Here is a 21,483-nt window from a genome sequence, read left to right as displayed (position 1 = left end):
GATGTGTGTCTGTGTGTGTATTTCTGACGTGTGTGTGTGTTTCCAGACGGTGCTAGTCCACTCGGCAGAGACCATCTGTCTGACGTACTTCATCGACCTGCTGCTGCAGAGAGGGAAGCCTGTGATGTTGGTGGGGAACGCTGGAGTTGGAAAGACCATCCTGGTGTCTGATAAAGTAGCCAAGCTAAAGGAGGACTACATGGTGGCTAAAGTCCCCTTCAACTACTACACCACCTCGGCTATGCTACAGCGTGAGTCGCCCGTGGCAACTGCCTGCCACTGTATGCAGTAGTTTGAGTTATACCTGCCTGGTTCCATTTCAATTACTAGAGCCACTTATTAGACGGCAACCAGGAATGGAACCAGGCCAATCTCTGCCCTCAAGAACCGATTCAGTATCAGCCCTCCTACTTCACTGATGATTCCAGTGTGCCGTATTTTAATGGATATGATGTTTAAAAAACCCTAGAGGCGATGTCCGCACCCGTGCTAAAATCGAATTAGCATAATACAAAAATCCCCATCAAGATCCATCTGTTTAAGCTAGAGATGACTAGAAATATCTGAAGGTGGCAGAGCTACAGCGGTGTTTGTCAGACCAGGAGACATCCCGAAAATCCGTCTTCTCATGAAAACGTCTGTAACGTCCAAACCGTTTGGGAAATAAACTAATAGGACCCCTCTATGGAAAGATGAGACTCGCACGACAACGTACATGTCGGTTGTTGCTCTAGGACGCCCACAAACCTAACAAGACTCGTCTGAAGGTAGCCCTGTAAGAGTTAAAACATTTAACAGAAGTATATATGGTCCCCTGTAGCTCAGTTGGTAGAGCATGGCGCTTGCGACGCCAGGATTGTGGGTTCGTATCCCACGGGGGGCCAGTATGAAAAATGTATGCACTCACTAACTATAAGTCGCTCTGGATAAGAGTGTCTGCTAAATGTAAAAATGGAAGTAGTATAGTACCCCCCAAAAAATTGTGAAATAATAATTTCTTATATCTCTCAGGTATAGGACAGACACTTCAAAACACTTCCTTTTGATACATTTTTTTACTCTGATTTGCCATGTATTTGCCAGTATGTTATTCAATGCGTTTCTATGGGCAAGAAGCAGTAAGACCAAATTCAATGTTTAATCAATTATTTATTTTATTTTATTTTTTTATACCAAAAGGGGTCCCAGAAATCAAATAGCAAAATGATCCATGGTATGACCATCTTAAAACAATTCCATATGTTAGCTTAGTAGAACACCCACCCGAAAGGCTATATTCCTGCTGTCTATAGTGACATAATGAGATGCGTGTGTGTGTACTACAGGTGTGTTAGAGAAGCCTCTAGAGAAGAAGGCAGGGCGTAACTATGCTCCTCCTGGAACCAAGAAACTCATCTACTTCATAGACGACCTCAACATGCCTGAGGTGGATGTGTATGGGACTGTCCAACCACACACACTCATACGCCAGCACCTGGACTACAACCACTGGTGAGAGGACACACACACGCGCACACACACACTCAAACATCATTGCATGGACTACAACCGCTGTTGTGTGTGTGTGTGCGCGCGTGTGTGTGGTCTTGCAGGTATGACAGACAGAGGCTGGTGCTGAAAGAGATCCATAACTGCCAGTACATCACCTGTATGAACCCTACAGCAGGGAGCTTCTCAGTGAACCCCAGACTACAGGTAACACACACACATACAGTCAACTCAAGACAACAGTAACACACACACACACACACACACATACACACACAGACTAACCCCTCTCTCCTCGCTCTCTCTCAGAGGCATTTCTCAGTGTTTGCAGTTCATTTCCCTAGCGCTGAGGCACTAGCCACCATCTTCACTAGCATCCTGTCAGCCCACTTCCTCCAGGGGGGCTTCAGCTACGGCGTCTCGCGCTCTGTAGGAACACTAATACAGGTATACGTCTGTCTGCCTGTCTGCCTGCCTGTCTGTCTGTGTCTCTTTCAGTCAGTCTGTCTGGCTGTCTGTCTGACAATCAATCCACTTTCCTCCTCCCTCCCTTCATCCATTCTTGTCTTTCTACTCCTGCAGGCAGCCATCTGTCTCCATCAGAAGATCAGTCAGAACTTCCTCCCCACGGCCATTCGCTTTCACTATATCTTCAACCTAAGGGACCTCTCCAACATCTTCCAGGTAGCACACATATACATTGAAAAAACATAATTGTCATCATCAATCTTCATCAATATGGAGTCATGCCTCTCTTTCACTCTTTATCTACGTCTCCCTCTCTGTGTAGGGTATTCTGTTTGCCCTGCCAGATTGTGTGCGTTACCCCATAGACCTGGTCCATCTGTGGCTCCATGAGTCGTCCCGGGTGTACTCTGACAAACTGATGGAGGAGAAGGATGTGGAACTCTTCAACAAGATCCTACTGGACACTGGCAAGAGATACTTTGAGGTGAGAGACATGTGGCAGCCATCTTATGGGGTTGTTACAAACAAGACTGCTTGACATACGCCTTGCTACTCTCTTTACTTCTTTCACTCATATTGACATATGTGATCGAACGCCTTGATTTGGTCTTATGTAGCAAAATGTGAAATTGTGTTTTTTTACATTGGATAAAAGCAGAGACACAGAGCTACAAAATTGTATATTATGCACTGCATTTGAGGAACAGTGGGAAAGTAATTCTGCTTTGAAAGTTGATAAACTTCTAACCTCACTTTTGAGAAAATTGGAATGTTTTGAGGTCTTTGAATGTTTTGGTACCTACAAGAGAGCTCTTCTTTGTCTACACCCATTCAACATCGTTCACACCCTCTTAAGCTTTAGCCCCACCCATCTCTTTAAGGGTTTATCCGAGCGTTCTGTACTAACAACAGCAGTCAAGCACCCAAGCTAACTGGCTAACGTTGGCTAGCTTGCTAGCTACTTCCAGACACAAATGAGCTGGTTAGGCTGTTTTTATGTTATCCAAAGCATTGGTGACTGCAACTGTGCTGCTGGCAACAATTTACGCTTTTTTGCCAATGTTTACTGACACCGGCCATATTCAACGGGTTTTGGGCGTTTGTAAATTCGTCAGTTATTCTGCACTCTGAAAGCTAGGTAAACAATTAACCATAATCCCAACTCATGACGTTACTACCCTGCATGAATCTGCAGGTAGCTAACCAACCAGGTTCAATGTTAGCAAGCTAGATCATATAACTAGCCAAGCAAATGGCTCTGAGACACCCGTTGAATATGGCCGGTGTCAGTAAATGTCGGCAAATAAGCGTGTGCACTCTGAACAATCCAAAAGCGACACGCTCTGAATTTACCAACGGACAATCTGACAACGCTCTAAATTTATGAACGCCCAGAGCGCACTCTGAGTGCTCTCTGGCACTCCAGAGTGAATTTACGAACGCACTCTTTCATAGTGGAGTCTTTTGTTGAGATATCTAGCTAGCTAGCTAAACAATGAACCATAATCCCAACTCATGACGTTACTACCCTGCATGAATCTGCAGGTAGCTAACCAACCAGGTTGAATGTTAGCTAGCTAACATTAGGCTATAACTACCAAAGCAAATGGCTCTGAGATACGAATAATAAGATCATACATGTAACGTTAACTAGCGAGCCAGCCAGCTAACGTTAGCAAGCTAGCTAAACAATGAACCACAATCCCAACTCATGACGTTACTACCCTGCATGCATCTGCAGGTAGCTAACCAACCAGGTTCAATGTTTGCAAGCTAACATTAGGCTATAACTAGCAAAGCAAATGGCTCTGAGATACGAATAATAAGATAATACACATAACCTTAGCTAGCGAGCCAGCCAGCTAACGTTAGCTAGCTAGCTAAACAATGAACCATAATCCCAACTCATGACGTTACTACCCTGCATGCATCTGCAGGTAGCTAACCAACCAGGTTCATTGTTAGCTATCAAACATTTGGCTATAACTAGCAAAGCAAATGGCTCTGAGATACGAATAATTAGATCATACACGTAACGTTAGCTAGCGAGCCAGCCTGCTAACGTTAGCTAGCTAGCTAACAGTACACTTTCTGTCAAAATTAGAAACGTGTAATATCTGAAAATGTAGCTAGCTAGTCACGGATGCAATGGTTGCCCTTAGTTTGAAGATGTATTCCAGAGACAGGTGTTTTCTCCATCTCCTTAGCTATCATACTCTAATTCCACTGATTTCAAAACTCGGTCCTCCAGAAAGTGGAGAGCAACACTTATGTAGCTCTACTACACGATAAATATATTTTTTTAAAGCTGCGTTAGACAGGATTACCTACACATACTAACCAGCTCAAATAGACAGACGCGTGCTATATGGCAGACCAATCCTAACTGCTCTCTCGGCATGTCCAGCCCACTCATTATCTCAGCCAAGCATGGCTAGTGGGAAGGTTGCTGTCTTTTTCTGTGGTTAAAATAACTAGGCTTGTAATTTAATAATTTTATTTGTATTTACAGATGGCATACAAGTTTGTTATTATGGCACATGAAAGTTCACATGTTCCAGAAGGCATTTCTGCCAAAAAACGCATTTTGATTTTTAAAAAAAAAGTTTACATTCAAATGGCTGTCCTGTGAAGTAGTGACCCATGACATACGCCTAGTTTCCTGAAACAAGTAACATATTGTGTCTCTCTGAGATTGCTTATAGCAAAGTGATCAATATGGCCTTTCCTTATACAGTGTAATCGGAAAGTATTGAGACCCCTTCCCTTTTTGTCACGCTACAGCCTTACTCTAAAATTGATTAAATAAAACATTTTCCTCATCAATCTACACACAAAACCTCATAATGACAAAGTGTAAAAAGGGTTTTAGAAATGTTTGCTAATGTCTTAGAACAAAAAAACAGAAATAGCTTATTTACATAAGTATTCAGACTCTTTGCTATGAGACTCGAAATTGAGCTCAGGTTCCATTGATAATCCTTGAGATGTTTCTACAACTTGATTGGAGTCCACCTGTGCTAAATTCAGTTGATTGGACATGACTTTGAAAGGCACACACCTGTCTATATAAGGTCCCACAATTGACAGTGCATGTCAGAGCAAAAACCAAGCCATGAGGTGGAGGGAATTGTCCGTAGAGCACCGAGACAGGTCAAGACACAGATCTGGGGAAGGGTACCAAAAAATGTATACAGCATTTAAGGTCCCCAAGAACACAGTGGCCTCCATCAATCTTAAATGGAAGAAGTTTGGAACCACCAAGACTCTTCCTAGACCTGTCCGCCCGGCCAAACTGAGTAATCGGGGTTGAAGGGCCTTGATCAGGGAGGTGACCAAGAACCCGATGGTCACTCTGACAGAGCTCCAGAGTTCCTCTGTGGAGATGGGAGAATCTTCCAGAAGGACAACCATCTCTGCAGCACTCCATCAATCAGGCCTTTATGGTAGAGTGGCCAGACGGAAACCTGGCACCATCTCTACTGTGAAGCGTGGTGGTGGCAGGATCATGCTTTGGGGATGTTTTTCAGCGGCAGAGACTGGGAGACTAGTCAGGATCGAGGGAAAGATGAACGGAGCAAAGCACAGAGAGATCCTTGATGATAACCTGCTCCAGAGCGCTCAGGACCTCAGACTGGGGCGAAGGTTCACCTTCCAACAGGACAACGACCCTAAGCACACAGCCAAGACAACGCAGGATTGGCTTCGGGACAAGTCTCTGAATGTCCTCGAGTGGCCCAGCCAGAGTCCGGACTTGAACCCAATCGAACATCTCTGGAGAGACCTGAAAATAGCTGTGCAGCGACGCTCCCCATCCAACCTGACAGCTTGAGAGGATCTGCAGAGAAGAATGGGAGAAAATCCCCAAATACAGGTGTGCCAACCTTGTAGCATAATACAAAAGAAGACTCAAGGCTGTAATCACTGCCAAAGGTGCTTCAACAAAGTACTGAGTAAAGGGTCTGAATACTTACAGTACCAGTCAAAAGTTTGGACACACCTACTCATTCCAGGGTTTTTCTTTATTTTTACTATTTTCTACATTGTAGAACAATAGTGAAGACATCAAAACTATGAAATAACACATATGGAATCATGTAGTAACCAAAAAAGTGTTAAACAAATCAAAATATATTTTATATTTGAGATTCTTTTTGCGACCTTTGCGAGTTCTTGAAATGTTCCGTATTGACTGACCTTCATGTCTTAAAGTAATGATGGACTGTCGTTTCTCTTTGCTTATTTGAGCTGTTCTTGCAATAATATGGACTTGTGCAAAGCTGTCATCAAGGCAAGGGGTGGCTACTTTGAAGAATCTCAAATAAACAAATCAAAATACACTTTTTTGGTTACTGCATGTTTCCATATGTGTTATTTCATAGTTTTGATGTCTTCACTATTATTCTACAATGTAGAAAATAGTAAAAATAAAGAAAAACCATTGAATGAGTAGGTGTGTCCAAACTTTTGACTGGTATTGTATGTAAATAGCATATTTCAGTCGTTCATTTTTTTGCTAAAATTCCTTAAAACCAGTTTTTGCTTTGTCATTGTGCATTGTGTTGTATTGTGTGTAGATTGATGAGGGGAAAAAACCATTTAATCCATTTTAGATTAAATCTGTAACGTAACAAAATGTGGAACATTTCAAGGGGTCTCAGTACTTTCCGAATGCACTGTACACTTACTGTAAATTAAATACTGTTCTGTTCAAGTTTACACTCTCTCTTTCTCTTTTTATTCGCTCTCGCTCTTGCTCTCTCCCTCCTCTCTCCCCCTCTCGCCCCTCTCCCCCCTCTCCGTGCAGGGTATAGATGAGTCTATTTTCATCCACCAGCCCCTGGTGTACTGTCACTTTGCCCATGGGGTGGGGGAGCCCAGGTACCACCAGGCATCAGACTGGGAGAAGCTCCAGAAGACCCTGACTGATGCTCTGGAACACTACAACGAGCTGCATGCTGTCATGAACCTGGTGCTGTTTGAGGAGGCCATGCAGCATGTGTGAGCGTCACACACACACTGCCCTGTCTGTCGCAATCTCCACTCGCTCACTCAATCACTAACATCACTCACTCTGCTCTGTGCGCCACTCACTAACGACACACACACTTACCTTGCTTGTTTGCATGATGTCGACTGCAGGTAACGCACATACAATCTCTCATCACACTGACATAAGTACACACTCACAGTAAATTGATATGTCTGTGTCCAGGTGTCGCATCAGTCGTATCCTGGAGGCCCCCCATGGTAATGCTCTGCTGGTGGGGGTGGGAGGCAGTGGGAAGCAGAGTCTGTGTCGCCTCGCTGCCTTCCTCAGTACCCTGGAGGTGTTCCAGATTACACTGAGGAAAGGCTACGGAATACATGACCTACGGGTACGGAGTATGCACCAAATAACGGCTAAGTACAACAGATTTGCTGGAAGGTTGAACGCAAGAACCCTAGATGTCTAGATCCTGCTCATCTACACAAACCCCCCTTCCCTCATCTCTCTCTCCCTCCCTCTTTTTCCCCCTCTCTCTCCCTCCCTCTTTCTGTCTGTAGAGTGATATAGCAGCGCTGTATATCAAGGTGGGGGTGAAGAATATTGGGACAGTCTTCCTCCACACAGACGCCCAGATCCCAGACGAACGCTTCCTGGTCCTCATCAACGACATGCTGGCATCAGGTACGCACCAACACCACATCTCAACCATCAATGACATAATGGCATCTAACCTGGACTCAGGGTTAGACGTAACATAGTGAACATAAATCCGGGACACACCAATTAGTATGACATGTTTCGTATGGCATGTATTCATTTTTGGATGTAAAAGATCAATTTCGCATGATATGTTACGAATTATAATTCTTATGATATGTTGCAATTTGCAATTCGTAAGATATGTTACAAATTGCAAATCGTACAATATGTTACACATTTGTAAAACGTATGATGTGTTTTGAATTCAAATTTGTTGTGGCTAACGTTAGCTAGGTGGCTAACGCTAACGTTAGCTAGGTGGCTAACATTAGCTAGGCTAGGGGTTGGGGTTAGGGGTTAAGATTAGGGTTAGGGTTAAGGTCAGGGTTAAGGTTAAGGTTAGGGGAAGGGTAGTTAACATGCTAACTAGTTGCATAGTAGCAAACAAGTAGTAAGTAGTTGCAAAGTTGCTAATTAGCTAAAATGATAAAGTTGTCCGTGATGAGATTTCAAACACGCAACCTTTGGGTTGCTAGACGTTCGTGTTATACACCAACACATCTACCCCGACCAACCACCCTCCTTTAGATTTTGCCTTAAGTAACCTTCTGTCTTATGTAACCATACCAAAAGTAACGTATCAAACTAATTTATGTGTGCCAGATTTACATTTACTATGTTACATCTAGTCTATAATACCAGGCTGTGGCATCAGGTATGCACCTACCCCACACTACACCTCAACCATCAACGACATACTGGCATCCAACCTGGAATAGGGGTAGACGTAACATAGTAAAAGTAAATCCGGGATACTCCAATTAGTATGATATGTTACGTTTAGTATAACATTTATTAATTTGTGGATGTCCATAATTCATTTCGTATGATATGTTACGAATTGCAAATCGTACAATATGTTACACATTTGTAAAACGTATGATATGTTATGAATTCCAATTTGTTGTGGCTAACGTTAGCTAGATGGCTAACACTAACTTTAGCTAGGTGTCTAACGTTAGATGGGTTTGGGTTAGTGTTAGTGGGATGGTAGCTAATATGCTAAGTTGTTGCAAAGTAGCTAAAAAGTAGTAAGTACTTGTAGTTTGCGTTATACGCCAACACATCCACCCCGACCAACCACCCTCCTTTCGTTCTTGCCTTAAGTAACCTTCTGTCTTATGTAACCAAACCATACCAAACATAACGTATCATACTAATTTGAGTGTCCCGGATTTACTTTACTATGTTACGTCTAGTCTATAAGACCAGGCTGTGGCATCAGGTATGCACCTACCCCACACCTCAACCAAACATGTTTTTGCCATGGACTTCCTGTGGCTAGAGTCACCCCTGTCTCCTTGCGAGTGTGGACCCTGTTTCCTTGTTAGTGGACTAGTGTGCACCCTATTCACTTGCTAGTGTACTGTGCACCCTATTTCCTTAGTGTGTGTGTTCTCTATCCGTGGTAGTGTTTGCCCTGTCTCCTACGGGACATCCCAAACCTGATCAGTGAGGGGGAAGTGGGGATGATCGTGACGCCTCGTTCCCTAGCTAGTGTGTTAGTATGCTAGTGTATGTCCTGTCTCTTAGGGGACATCCCAAACCTGATCAGTGAGGGGGAAGTGGGGATGATCGTGACGCCTCGTTCCCTAGCTAGTGTGTTAGTATGCTAGTGTATGTCCTGTCTCTTAGGGGACATCCCAGACTTGATCAGTGAGGAGGAAGTGGGGATAATCGTGACGCCTCGTTCCCTAGCTAGTGTGTTAGTATGCTAGTGTATGTCCTGTCTCTTAGGGGACATCCCAGACCTGTTCAGTGAGGAGGAAGTGGATATGATCGTCACGTCCATCCGTATGGAGCTAAGAGGACTGGGCCTGATGGACAACAGAGACAACTGCTGGGCCTTCTTCATCGAGAGGATACGGCGACAACTCAAGGTCTGGCTAGAGAGCTCAATGACATCAATCAGCTCTATAACAGCAAATGTAATAGGTGTAATGTGGAAACTATACTGAAAATATAAACACAACATGCAACAATTTCAAGTATTTTACTGAGTTACAGTTTTTATAAGAACATGAGTCTATTGAAATAGATTCATTAGGGCGCAGCCATAGGTGGGCCTGGGAGGGCATAGGCCCACCCACTGGGGAGCCAGGCCCAGCCAATCAGAATGAGCCCCAGAAAGGGCTTTATTACAGACATAAATACTCCTCAGTTTCATCAGCTGTCCAGGTGGCTGGTCTCAGACAATCCCACGGGTGAAGAAGCTGGATGTGGAGGTCCTGGGCTGGCGTGGTTACACGTGGTTAGTGTTTGTGAGGCCGGTTGGACGTACAGCCAAATTCTCTATAACGACGTTGGAGGCGGCTTATGGTAGAGAAACGAACATTCAATTCTCTGGCAACAGCTCTGGTGGACATTTCTGCAGTCAGCATGCCAATTGCACGCTACCTCAAAACTTGAGACCATCTATGGCATCATGTTGTGTGACAAAACTGCATATTTTAGAGTGAACTTTTATTGTCCCCAGCACAAGGTGCACCTGTGTAATGATCATGCTGTTTAATCAGCTTCTTGATATGCCACACCTGTCAGGTGGATGGATTATCTTGGCAAAGGAGAAATGCTCACCAACAGGGATGTAAACAAATTTGTGCACAACATTTGAGAGAAATAAGCTTTCTGTGCGTATGGAACATTTCTGGGATCTTTTATTTCAGCTCATGAAACATGGGACCAACACTTTACATGTTGCGTTCATATTTTTTTTAATTATATGTGCTATTTTTGCAATACAGTATGCGTTATTTATTTCCTAGAGAGGGAAAGGTCAACAGTGACACATACTTGGTTTCTCTCTCTCCTCTTTTCTCTCTCCCCCCACTATTCTTCTTCCCTCCCGCCTTGCTACAGGTGGTCCTGTGTTTTTCCCCGGTAGGGTTCACCCTGCGTACCCGTGCTCGTAAGTTCCCGGCCCTGGTCAACTGTACGGCCATAGACTGGTTCCACTCCTGGCCTCAGCTGGCCCTACAGTCTGTCAGCACCACCTTCATAGAGAAGATACCTGACTTGGAGGTAAACAACAGTCTGAAGACGCATCACAATCACATAGACAGTGGATGATAATTATTGAAAACATTCATTTATGTTTGCATATCCATGTTCTCTCTAACCTCTCTAGCCGGATGTCCGTGCGTCCATCAGTGAGTTTATCTCCTACGCCCATACCAGTGTTAACGAGGTGAGAGATTGAGAAATAATTTTACTTTACGACATAAAGGATCATCATAGTTATATAGATCATTTGTGTAATAAATCAATTGACAGATAATTTGAATGTAATATTGAATGTACTTCATTGTCTAAATGTGTTCTAGGTGAGTGTGAAGTACCAGCAGAATGAGAAGCACTTCAACTACACCACTCCCAAGAGCTTCCTAGAGTTTATGAAGCTGTACGGTAACCTACTGGGGACAAAACGCAGAGAGCTCACCCAGAAGATGGAGAGACTGGAGAACGGCCTGCAGAAACTACAGACCACAGCCTCACAGGTCAGTCAGACTCACAGCCTGCCATACACCACACACACACACACACACACACACACACACACACACACACACACACACACACACACACACACACACGCACACACACACACACACACACACAGACACGCACACACACATGCACACACACAGGAACACACTTAGTCTCTCCCTTTCTGCCTTCTCTCTCTCGCTCTCTCTCTCGCTTTCTCTCTCTCTCTCTGATCCATCTCTCTACCTACCCTCCATCCCTCTCTACTCCCTTCTCAGGTGGAGGATCTGAAGGCTAAGTTAGCGGTCCAGGAAGTAGAGTTGTGGCAGAGGAACACAGACACAGAGGCGCTCATCTCTAAGATCGGCCAACAGACAGACAAACTCAACCAGGAGAGGGCTGTGGCAGACGCAGAGGAACAGAGGGTACGAGTGAGCACGTGGGCCTTGATCAGTTTTAATGAATCCTTAGAAATCAAAATGGTATTACTCGTAATTATTAGGTAATTACCATTTTGATGTGTCAGTTCTAAGTTTACATTTGTAATGTATACGTGTTTAGTGTGTAGTGCTGTGTGTTGTTGTCCTTAGGTAGGAACCATCCAGGCTGAGGTGACCACGCAGCAACAGCAGAGTGAAAAGGACCTGGCTAAGGCTGAACCTGCCTTACAGGCAGCTAACGCAGCCCTCAACACACTCAACAGGGTAAAACACACACAGCTCTACAGGCAGCTAACGCAGCCCTCAACACACTCAACAGGGTAAAACACACACAGCTCTACAGACAGCTAACGCAGCCCTCAACACACTCAACAGGGTAAAACACACACAGCTCTACAGGCAGCTAACGCAGCCCTCAACACACTCAACAGGGTAAAACACACACAGCTCTACAGGCAGGTAACGCAGCCCTCAACACACTCAACAGGGTAAAACACACACAGCTCTATAGGCAGCTAACGCAGCCCTCAACACACTTAACAGGGTAAAACACACAGCTCTACAGACAGCTAACGCAGCCCTCAACACACTCAACAGGGTAAAACACACAGCTCTACAGACAGCTAACGCAGCCCTCAACACACTCAACAGGGTAAAACACACAGCTCTACAGACAGCTAACGCAGCCCTCAACACACTCAACAGGGTAAAACACACACAGCTCTACAGGCAGCTAACGCAGCCCTCAACACACTCAACAGGGTAAAACACACACAGCTCTACAGACAGCTAATGCAGCCCTCAACACACTCAACAGGGTAAAACACACACAGCTCTACAGACAGCTAACGCAGCCCTCAACACACTCAACAGGGTAAAACACACACAGCTCTACAGGCAGCTAACGCAGCCCTCAACACACTCAACAGGGTAAAACACACACAGCTCTACAGACAGCTAACGCAGCCCTCAACACACTCAACAGGGTAAAACACACACAGCTCTACAGACAGCTAATGCAGCCCTAAACACACTCAACAGGGTAAAACACACACAGCTCTACAGGCAGCTAACGCAGCCCTCAACACACTCAACAGGGTAAAACACACACAGCTCTACAGACAGCTAACGCAGCCCTCAACACACTCAACAGGGTAAAACACACACAGCTCTACAGGCAGCTAACGCAGCCCTCAACTCACTCAACAGGGTAAAACACACACAGCTCTACAGGCAGCTAACGCAGCCCTCAACACACTCAACAGGGTAAAACACACACAGCTCTACAGACAGCTAATGCAGCCCTCAACACACTCAACAGGGTAAAACACACACAGCTCTACAGGCAGCTAACGCAGCCCTCAACTGGGTAACAAACAAAACACATACATGATTTGAATCATGAACTTAATACATGACTGGGCTTAAAGGCCAAATTCAATCATAAACGTGATTTTCCTGTGTTTTATATATATTTCCACACTATGAGTTTGGAATAATATTGTGAAAATGATGATAATGCCCTTTTAGTGTAAGAGCTGTTTGAAAAGACCGCCAGAAATGTCAGCCTGTTGTGGTGGAACTGAGTTTTGGCCTGCCTGGTGACATCACCAGGTGGTAGCTTAGTTAATAGACCAATAAGAAAGAGAGTTCCAAACCTCTCTGCCAATAACGGATAGTCTTCAGTTTTCCCCTCCCCACTCAGACCACTCCGACAGTCCTATCAAAATTCTTGCTTGAGAAATTGCTCTTAGCTAAGAAGTCTTTTTTTTGGAGGGACCATTTTAATTGAAAACAATCACAGTAAGGTACTTAATTGCTACCCATTAAAAAGCTCTGACGAAGGCCTTGAGGCCGATACGTAAAGCTTAATAAAGAGCAGTTTGTAGGTTTCTTCTTTTTTCTCTCATGTTATTCAACTGTTACCATGCACCTGCAACAAAGATAGCTCAGATGTGCGAGTGCCTTTTGAATTTTAATACTAATTGCTACCCAGAAATTATTCGATATTGAGATAAAAACAGGTATATTGGACCATTAATACATGATCTTTTTAATATAATGTAATTCCTAATAATGTGTGTGTGTTCTCCCCCTAGCTGAACCTGACAGAGTTGAGGACGTTCCCTAACCCCCCAGCCATAGTGACTAACGTGTCTGCTGCTGTCATGGTGCTACTGGCTCCTCATGGTAAATTACCCAAAGACCGCAGCTGGAAGGCAGCAAAAGTTGTCATGAGCAAGGTCAGTATGTGTGTGTGTGTTGTCTGTGTGACCGTGTGTGTAAGGAACATATCCCAGAGGTCGTCTGTCTGGCCGTCCGTGTGTCTGTGTCACTGTGTGTTAACGGCAGTGTTTCAGAGTGTGTACGCCCGTGTGTGTGTCCATGCCCAGGTGGATGACTTCCTACAGGCGTTGGTGAACTTTGACAAGGAGCACATCCCTGAGGCGACAGTGAGGTGTGTGAGAGATGAGTTCCTCAGTGACCCAGAGTTTAACCCTGAGTTTGTCAGACTCAAATCCTCTGCCGCCGCTGGCCTCTGTGCCTGGGTCACAAACATCATACGCTTCCACGAGGTACACCACACACACACTGTATACAGATGCACACACACAAACTGAACACGTAACTGCATGTATAATAACCAAATACAGTCTTACCTCTTGTCCATTTGAAAAGCAGCATCTGCTCAAAGCTAGGGAAGAGTAGTGTTCGTTAGCTTGTGTTATTTTTCTCACAGTGTCCTTTTCCTTTCCTCTCCTACTGCTATACATAGATGTATGTAAGTATCTCTCTCACCTAATACCCTGAGGTTGGCTACCACACTTCTTTTAAGATACTGTATTACCCTTTTGGATGTTTGTAACTTAAACTGATGCTATAGTATGTGAATTTGTGAGCGTGCTTGTGCATGTGTGTGTGTTAATATGTGTGTTTCCTCTCCAGGTGTTCTGTGAGGTGGAGGTGAAGAAGCTGTGTCTGTCTCAGGCTAATGCTGACCTGGCTGAGGCTGCAGACAAACTAGAAGCCATTAGGAAGAAACTAGCTGTGAGTCTCTCTCTCTCTCTCTCTCTCTCTCTCTCTCTCTCTCTCTCTCTCTCTCTCTCTCTCTCTCTCTCTCTCTCTCTCTCTCTCTCTCTCTCTCTCTCTCTCTCTCTCTCTCTCTCTCTCTCTCTCTCTCTCTCTCTCTCTCTCTCTCTCTCTCTCTCTCTCTCTCTCTCTCTCTCTCTCTCTCTCTCTCATATTTTCCCTTAACTGTGTGTGTGTTGTAGGAGTTGGACAGTAGTCTGGACACCCTGACGGCTGCGTTTGAGAAGGCTACCTCTGAGAAGCTTCGCTGTCAGGACGAGGTCAACCACACCAACAAGACCATCGAACTGGCCAATCGCCTCGTCAAAGGACTTGAGGTGAGGAGCTGGCTGACCAATAGGAGCTCCGTTTGTTTGTTGTCATGCTACTTCAGAAGGTTTCCAAACATTAACAGCACGTTTTTCCATTGGTGGATAATGTTTGTGTGTGTTTCAGTCGGAGAATGTGCGTTGGGCCCACTCTGTAGCTGGGTACCATGAGCAGGAGGAGACTCAGTGTGGAGACATTCTGCTGACTGCAGCCTTCATCTCCTACGCTGGATCCTTCTCTAAGAAGTACCGCAGAGAACTCCTGGAGAACCTCTGGATGCCCTTCCTACGTGGCCAGAAGGTCCTTCTCTCCTCTCATCTCTTCTCTCTCTCTTATGCTCCCCCTCTCCTATTCCCTTCCCTCTCAGATTCCCATCCCAATGACAGAGGGGTTAAATCCAGTGTGTATGCTAGCAGACCTCTCCTCCTCTCGTCTCCTCCCTCTCTCAGGTCCCCATCCCAATGACAGAGGGGTTAGATCCAGTGTGTATGCTGACTGATGATGCTACCGTGGCTCAGTGGAACAACGAGGGGTTGCCGGGAGACAAGATGTCCACTCAGAACGCCACCATCCTCACCAACTGTGAGCGTAGAGAACGTTTTACACTATCTACACCTTTATGTCCATGCTACAGATGTAAGATCTTAACTTGATCACCCTGATGCAGGTGAACTTTCCTGCAATTTGAGGTTTAAAAGGGCTTCTGTAGTTGGTAATTTCCACTTTGAAATTTCAGACTGGATTTTCCCTTACATAAATGTCCATTAATTATAAACCTCATAATAATTCACATTTCCTGTTGCAACAGGATTATTATCCTGCTGTAGCAAACTGGCTCAAATTAAGATCCTACATCTGTAAACGTATAGCAATTGCCACATTAGCTCATCAATGTTTGTTCCTTCTTTGTGTGCTCCCAGGTGAACGCTGGCCACTGCTCATTGACCCCCAACTGCAGGGCATCAAGTGGATCAAGATTCGCTATGGCAACAGCCTCAAGGTTGTCAGCCTGGGAGAGAAAGGGTGAGATCGCACTCCTCTCCTCTGTCATCCCTCCATCCTACTCTCCCCTCTCCTGAATGGCTCACCCAAACAGACGTATCTGTTAAGCTTGCTCTCTCAGTAGGTACAGTGGGGGAAAAAAGTATTTAGTCAGCCACCAATTGTGCGAGTTCTCTCACTTAAAAAGATGAGAGAGGCCTGTAATTTTCATCATAGGTACACGGCAACTATGAGAGACAAAATGAGATTTTTTTTTCCAGAAAATCACATTGTAGGATTTTTTATGAATTTATTTGCAAATTATGGTGGAAAATAAGTATTTGGTCAATAACAAAAGTTTCTCAATACTTTGTTATATACCCTTTGTTGGCAATGACACAGGTCAAACGTTTTCTGTAAGTCTTCACAAGGTTTTCACACACTGTTGCTGGTATTTTGGCCCATTCCTCCATGCAGATCTCCTCTAGAGCAGTGATGTTTTGGGGCTGTCGCTGGGCAACACGGACTTTCAACTCCCTCCAAAGATTTTCTATGGGGTTGAGACTGGAGACTGGCTAGGCCACTCCAGGACCTTGAAATGCTTCTTACGAAGCCACTCCTTCGTTGCCCGGGCGGTGTGTTTGGGATCATTGTCATGCTGAAAGACCCAGCCACGTTTCATCTTCAATGCCCTTGCTGATGGAAGGAGGTTTTCACTCAAAATCTCACGATACATGGCCCCATTCATTCTTTCCTTTACACGGATCAGTCGTCCTGGTCCCTTTGCAGAAAAACAGCCCCAAAGCATGATGTTTCCACCCCCATGCTTCACAGTAGGTATGGTGTTCTTTGGATGCAACTCAGCATTCTTTGTCCTCCAAACACGACGAGTTAAGTTTTTACCAAAAAGTTCTATTTTGGTTTCATCTGACCATATGACATTCTCCCAATCCTCTTCTGGATCATCCAAATGCACACTAGCAAACTTCAGACGGGCCTGGACATGTACTGGCTTAAGTAGGGGGACACGTCTGGCACTGCAGGATTTGAGTCCCTGGCGGCGTAGTGTGTTACTGATGGTAGGCTTTGTTACTTTGGTCCCAGCTCTCTGCAGGTCATTCACTAGGTCCCCCCGTGTGGTTCTGGGATTTTTGCTCACCGTTCTTGTGATCATTTTGACCCCACGGGGTAAGATCTTGCGTGGAGCCCCAGATCGAGGGAGATTATCAGTGGTCTTGTATGTCTTCCATTTCCTAATAATTGCTCCCACAGTTGATTTCTTCAAACCAAGCTGCTTACCTATTGCAGATTCAGTCTTCCCAGCCTGGTGCAGGTCTACAATTTTGTTTCTGGTGTCCTTTGACAGCTCTTTGGTCTTGGCCATAGTGGAGTTTGGAGTGTGACTGTTTGAGGTTGTGGACAGGTGTCTTTTATACTGATAACAAGTTCAAACAGGTGCCATTAATACAGGTAACTATTGGAGGACAGAGGAGCCTCTTAAAGAAGAAGTTACAGGTCTGTGAGAGCCAGAAATCTTGCTTGTTTGTAGGTGACTAAATACTTATTTTCCAACATAATTTGCAAATAAATTCATTAAAAATCCTACAATGTGATTTTCTGGAAAAAAAATGCTCAATTTGTCTGTCATAGTTGACGTGTACCTATGATGAAAATTACAGGCCTCTCTCATCTTTTTAAGTGGGAGAACTTGCACAATTGGTGGCTGACTAAATACTTTTCTTCCCCACTGTATGTAGGTATGTTTGATGTGTTCTACCTAAGGCCCATTTTCCCAGGTATGTGGATGTGATAGAGCAGGCAGTGGTGACAGGAGACACTGTTCTCATAGAGAATCTGGAGGAGACCATCGACCCTGTCATAGACCCTCTACTGGGACGACACACCATCAAGAAGGGCAGGTAACATATACTCACACTCACACACACACACACACACACACACACACACACACACACACACACACACACACACACACTCACACACACACACACACACACACACACACACACACACACACACACACACACACCACATCATCAAAAAGGGCTGGTAATACACACTCCTCCTCTCACCCTCTCCCTCTCTCTCCACCAGTTGTATAAAGGTGGGGGATAAAGAGTGTTTCTTCCACCCAGCGTTCAGACTGATCCTCCACACTAAGCTGGCTAACCCCCACTATAAGCCTGAGATCCAGGCCCAGACCACCCTCATCAACTTCACTGTTACAAGAGACGGCCTGGAGGACCAGCTGCTGGCCCAGGTGGTCAATCTGGAGAGGCCCGATCTCGAGCACCTCAAGGTGGGATAGATGGCTATGTCCCCTGTCCTTTCTGGCTCTCTCAGCCTCTTCCTTCTTGACCTCATATGGTTACAACGTGTTCACAACATGACACTTGAAGTTTGGTTGTGGTTGGTTTCTGCATAGTTGTGATACTGTATGGCTCAGTTGGTAGAGCAGGGTGCTTATAACACCAGGGTTGTGGGTTTGAATCCTGGGGCCACCCACATGTAAAATGTAGGCATGAAATGATGGTAAGTTGCTTTGGATAAAAGTGTCTGCTAAATGATTTATATTATTAAAGTTTGTTAATAATGGTTGGGGTTGTGTTGTGGTTGTATAATGGTTGCAGAGTGACCTGACCAAGCAGCAGAACCTGTTTAAGATCGAGCTGAAGCTGTTGGAGGATGAACTGCTGGGGCGTCTCTCTGCTGCTGAGAGCAACTTCCTAGGAGACAACGTCCTGGTGGAGAAACTAGAGACCACCAAACACACGGCCGCGGAGATCGAGATGAAGGTGAGAGAGAGAGAGAGCGAGAGAGAGAGCGAGAGAGAGAGAGAGAGAGAGAGAGAGAGAGAGAGAGAGAGAGAGAGAGAGAGAGAGAGAGAGAGAGAGAGAGAGAGAGAGAGAGAGAGAGAGAGAGAGAGAGAGAGAGAGAGAGAGAGACTCACAGATAGTTTCTTCCTGATGGCTTCTAGTTTGTCTGCAGCCTCAGCCAGGTCAGCATTACAGAGAGAGAGAGAGAGAGAAATGAGACAGATAAATAGCTAAACTGTGCTGATCGATAATATGCTGTTTTGGGATGTAGGTTCTGGAGGCGAAGGTGAACGAGGTGAAGATCAACGAGGCTAGAGAACACTACCGCCCCGTAGCGGTCAGATCCTCTCTGCTCTACTTCATCATGAATGACCTCAACAAGATCAACCCCATGTACCAGTTCAGCCTCAAGGTTACCAACAGCACTTTGTATTTCATTTAACCTTTACTTATACAGGTAATTCGATACATGTCCGAATGGACCAGTACAGACCAGATAACAAATAGATTATAGCTTTCTTGCTGATCTAGGCTTATCTTTCTCTTTTACTGTCTCCCTCTAACGCCCTCCCTGTAGGCGTTTAACGTGGTGTTCCACAAGGCGGTGGAGCAGGCAGAGGTGTGTGAGGACGTGAGGAGCAGAGTTAACACTCTAATAGACGACATCACCTACTCCACCTTCAACTACATCAGCAGAGGCCTGTTTGAGAGAGACAAACTCACCTTCACTGCTCAACTCGCCTTCCAGGTGTGTGTGTGTGGGGAAGAGGGGGCTGTGTGTGTGTCTGTGTGTTTTCCTAGTTCTAACAGTGTGTTCCCTGTTCTCCAGTTGTTGCTGATGAGTAAGGAGATAGATGTACGAGAACTAGATTTCCTGCTCCGCTTCAACATCGACCACAGCTACATCTGTCCTGTAGATTTCCTCTCCAACCAGGCCTGGAGTGCCATAAAGGTACACACACACACACACACACACACACACACACACACTCTCACTCTCACATTCATACTCAAACACACAAACATGCATTTCCCCTCTTCTCCTCTAGACAATGAGTTTCACTGATGAGTTTCGTGGTTTGGACCGGGACATCGAGGGCTCCCCTAAACGCTGGAAAAAGGTGGTAGAGTCCGAGTGTCCGGAGAAAGAGAAGTTTCCTCAAGAGTGGAAAACAAAAAGTTCCCTACAGAAACTCATCATGATGAGAGCCCTGAGGCCTGATAGGATGACTTACGCTGTCAGGTGACCGCACTCTAACAATACCCACCACCTCCCAACACACACAGGATAGTTGAAGGCACATAATGTACCTTATCTCCCCTCCTGTCCTTTTTACTCCTTACTGCCGCCTTCTCTCCTCTTCTCTCCCTCTCCTCTTCTCTCCCTCTCCTCTTCTCTCCTCTTCTCTCCCTCTTCTCTCCTTCTCCTCTTCTCTTATCTTCTCTCCCTCTCCTCTTCTCTCCTCTTCTCTCCCTCTCCTATTCTCTCCCTCTCCTCTTCTCTCCCTCCATCCCCATCTTTTATATGTCTCTGGCAAATTATAATGACGATCAATCTCCCTCCACATACCCTCCCCTCGCTCTCGCGCACTCTCTTTCTGTCTGTAGGAACTTTGTGGAGGAGAAGTTGGGGGTGAAGTATACAGAGGGGAGGAAGACAGAGTTTGCTAAGTCCTTCAGAGAGAGTGGACCTGCCTCGCCTGTATTCTTCATCCTGTCTCCTGGAGTAGACCCTCTCAAAGACGTGGAGTCACTGGGTAACACTAAGACAACTAATTTTGTAATGTAAAGATCACTGTAAATCTGCATGAATATGACACACACACACACACTGAGAAAATATTGTTTCCATGGTAACAGGCAGGAAGTTGGGGTTCACCATAGACCTGGGGAAACTCCACAATGTGTCTTTGGGTCAGGGTCAGGAGGCTGTGGCTGAGGTCGCCATGGAGATGGCTGCTAAGGAGGGACACTGGGTCATTTTACAGGTATGGCTATCCTGCTATATACTGTACATAAAACATAATACATTCATTCATCATTGCATCCATCCATCCTTCCATCCATTCATTGTTTCATTAATCAATTTATTAGTTTGTTCGCGCTTACATTTGTTCATCCATCCATCCATTCATCCATTCATCCATTCATTCATTCATTCATTCATTCATTCATTCATTCATTCATTCATCTCTGTCAGAATATCCACCTGGTGGCTCGCTGGCTGGGGTCGTTGGAGAAGCTTCTGGAACGCTGCTGTGAGGGCAGTCACCAGGACTACAGAGTGTTTATGAGTGCTGAGCCTGCCCCCACACCACAGGAGCACATCATCCCTCAGGTACACACACACACACATACACACACATGCATTTATAATAACACGGTGTGTTTTCCTAATTTAAAAGTGTGTTTGTTCTCCTCTCCTCACTCAGGGCATCCTGGAGAATGCCATCAAGATCACCAACGAGCCTCCCACTGGCATGCATGCCAACCTTCATGCTGCTCTGGACAACTTCGACCAGGTACAGGAATGTGTGTATTAATGTCTGTCTGTCCACTGGTGTTAGGGATGGGCAATTGAAATTATTGTTCAAAATAATCTCATCAAATGTTTGATTCACACTTTATAATAATG

At 45.1% G+C, this 21,483-nt stretch overlaps 1 protein-coding gene across 1 annotated transcript in view; it reads left to right on the top strand.

Moving 5' to 3' along the window:
- LOC311147192 (dynein axonemal heavy chain 11-like) overlaps positions 1–21,483 on the top strand; it is a gene marked incomplete at its 5' end in the record, with an annotated part of 59,599 nt that overhangs the window by 27,272 nt on the left and 10,844 nt on the right. Inside the window, 33 exon segments of the mRNA XM_084183829.1 lie at positions 47–251; positions 1,326–1,491; positions 1,593–1,695; positions 1,798–1,935; positions 2,071–2,172; positions 2,279–2,440; positions 6,764–6,957; positions 7,172–7,334; positions 7,504–7,627; positions 9,443–9,585; positions 10,565–10,726; positions 10,833–10,892; positions 11,029–11,202; positions 11,470–11,616; positions 11,782–11,895; positions 13,731–13,874; positions 14,025–14,207; positions 14,578–14,679; positions 14,904–15,038; positions 15,157–15,330; positions 15,480–15,612; positions 15,951–16,053; positions 17,808–17,930; positions 18,127–18,331; positions 18,663–18,827; positions 19,120–19,260; positions 19,426–19,596; positions 19,678–19,800; positions 19,898–20,091; positions 20,457–20,605; positions 20,709–20,836; positions 21,049–21,186; positions 21,281–21,370. Of these exon segments, the coding sequence (XP_084039955.1) occupies positions 47–251; positions 1,326–1,491; positions 1,593–1,695; positions 1,798–1,935; positions 2,071–2,172; positions 2,279–2,440; positions 6,764–6,957; positions 7,172–7,334; positions 7,504–7,627; positions 9,443–9,585; positions 10,565–10,726; positions 10,833–10,892; positions 11,029–11,202; positions 11,470–11,616; positions 11,782–11,895; positions 13,731–13,874; positions 14,025–14,207; positions 14,578–14,679; positions 14,904–15,038; positions 15,157–15,330; positions 15,480–15,612; positions 15,951–16,053; positions 17,808–17,930; positions 18,127–18,331; positions 18,663–18,827; positions 19,120–19,260; positions 19,426–19,596; positions 19,678–19,800; positions 19,898–20,091; positions 20,457–20,605; positions 20,709–20,836; positions 21,049–21,186; positions 21,281–21,370 (4,758 nt within the window).

This window comes from Coregonus lavaretus (genome assembly GCF_964263955.1).
Source record: "Coregonus lavaretus genome assembly, chromosome: 19".
Lineage (NCBI taxonomy): Eukaryota > Metazoa > Chordata > Actinopteri > Salmoniformes > Salmonidae > Coregonus > Coregonus lavaretus.
The sequence above is the reverse complement of the archived record's forward strand: the minus strand, read 5'-3'. Positions and strand labels throughout refer to the sequence as shown.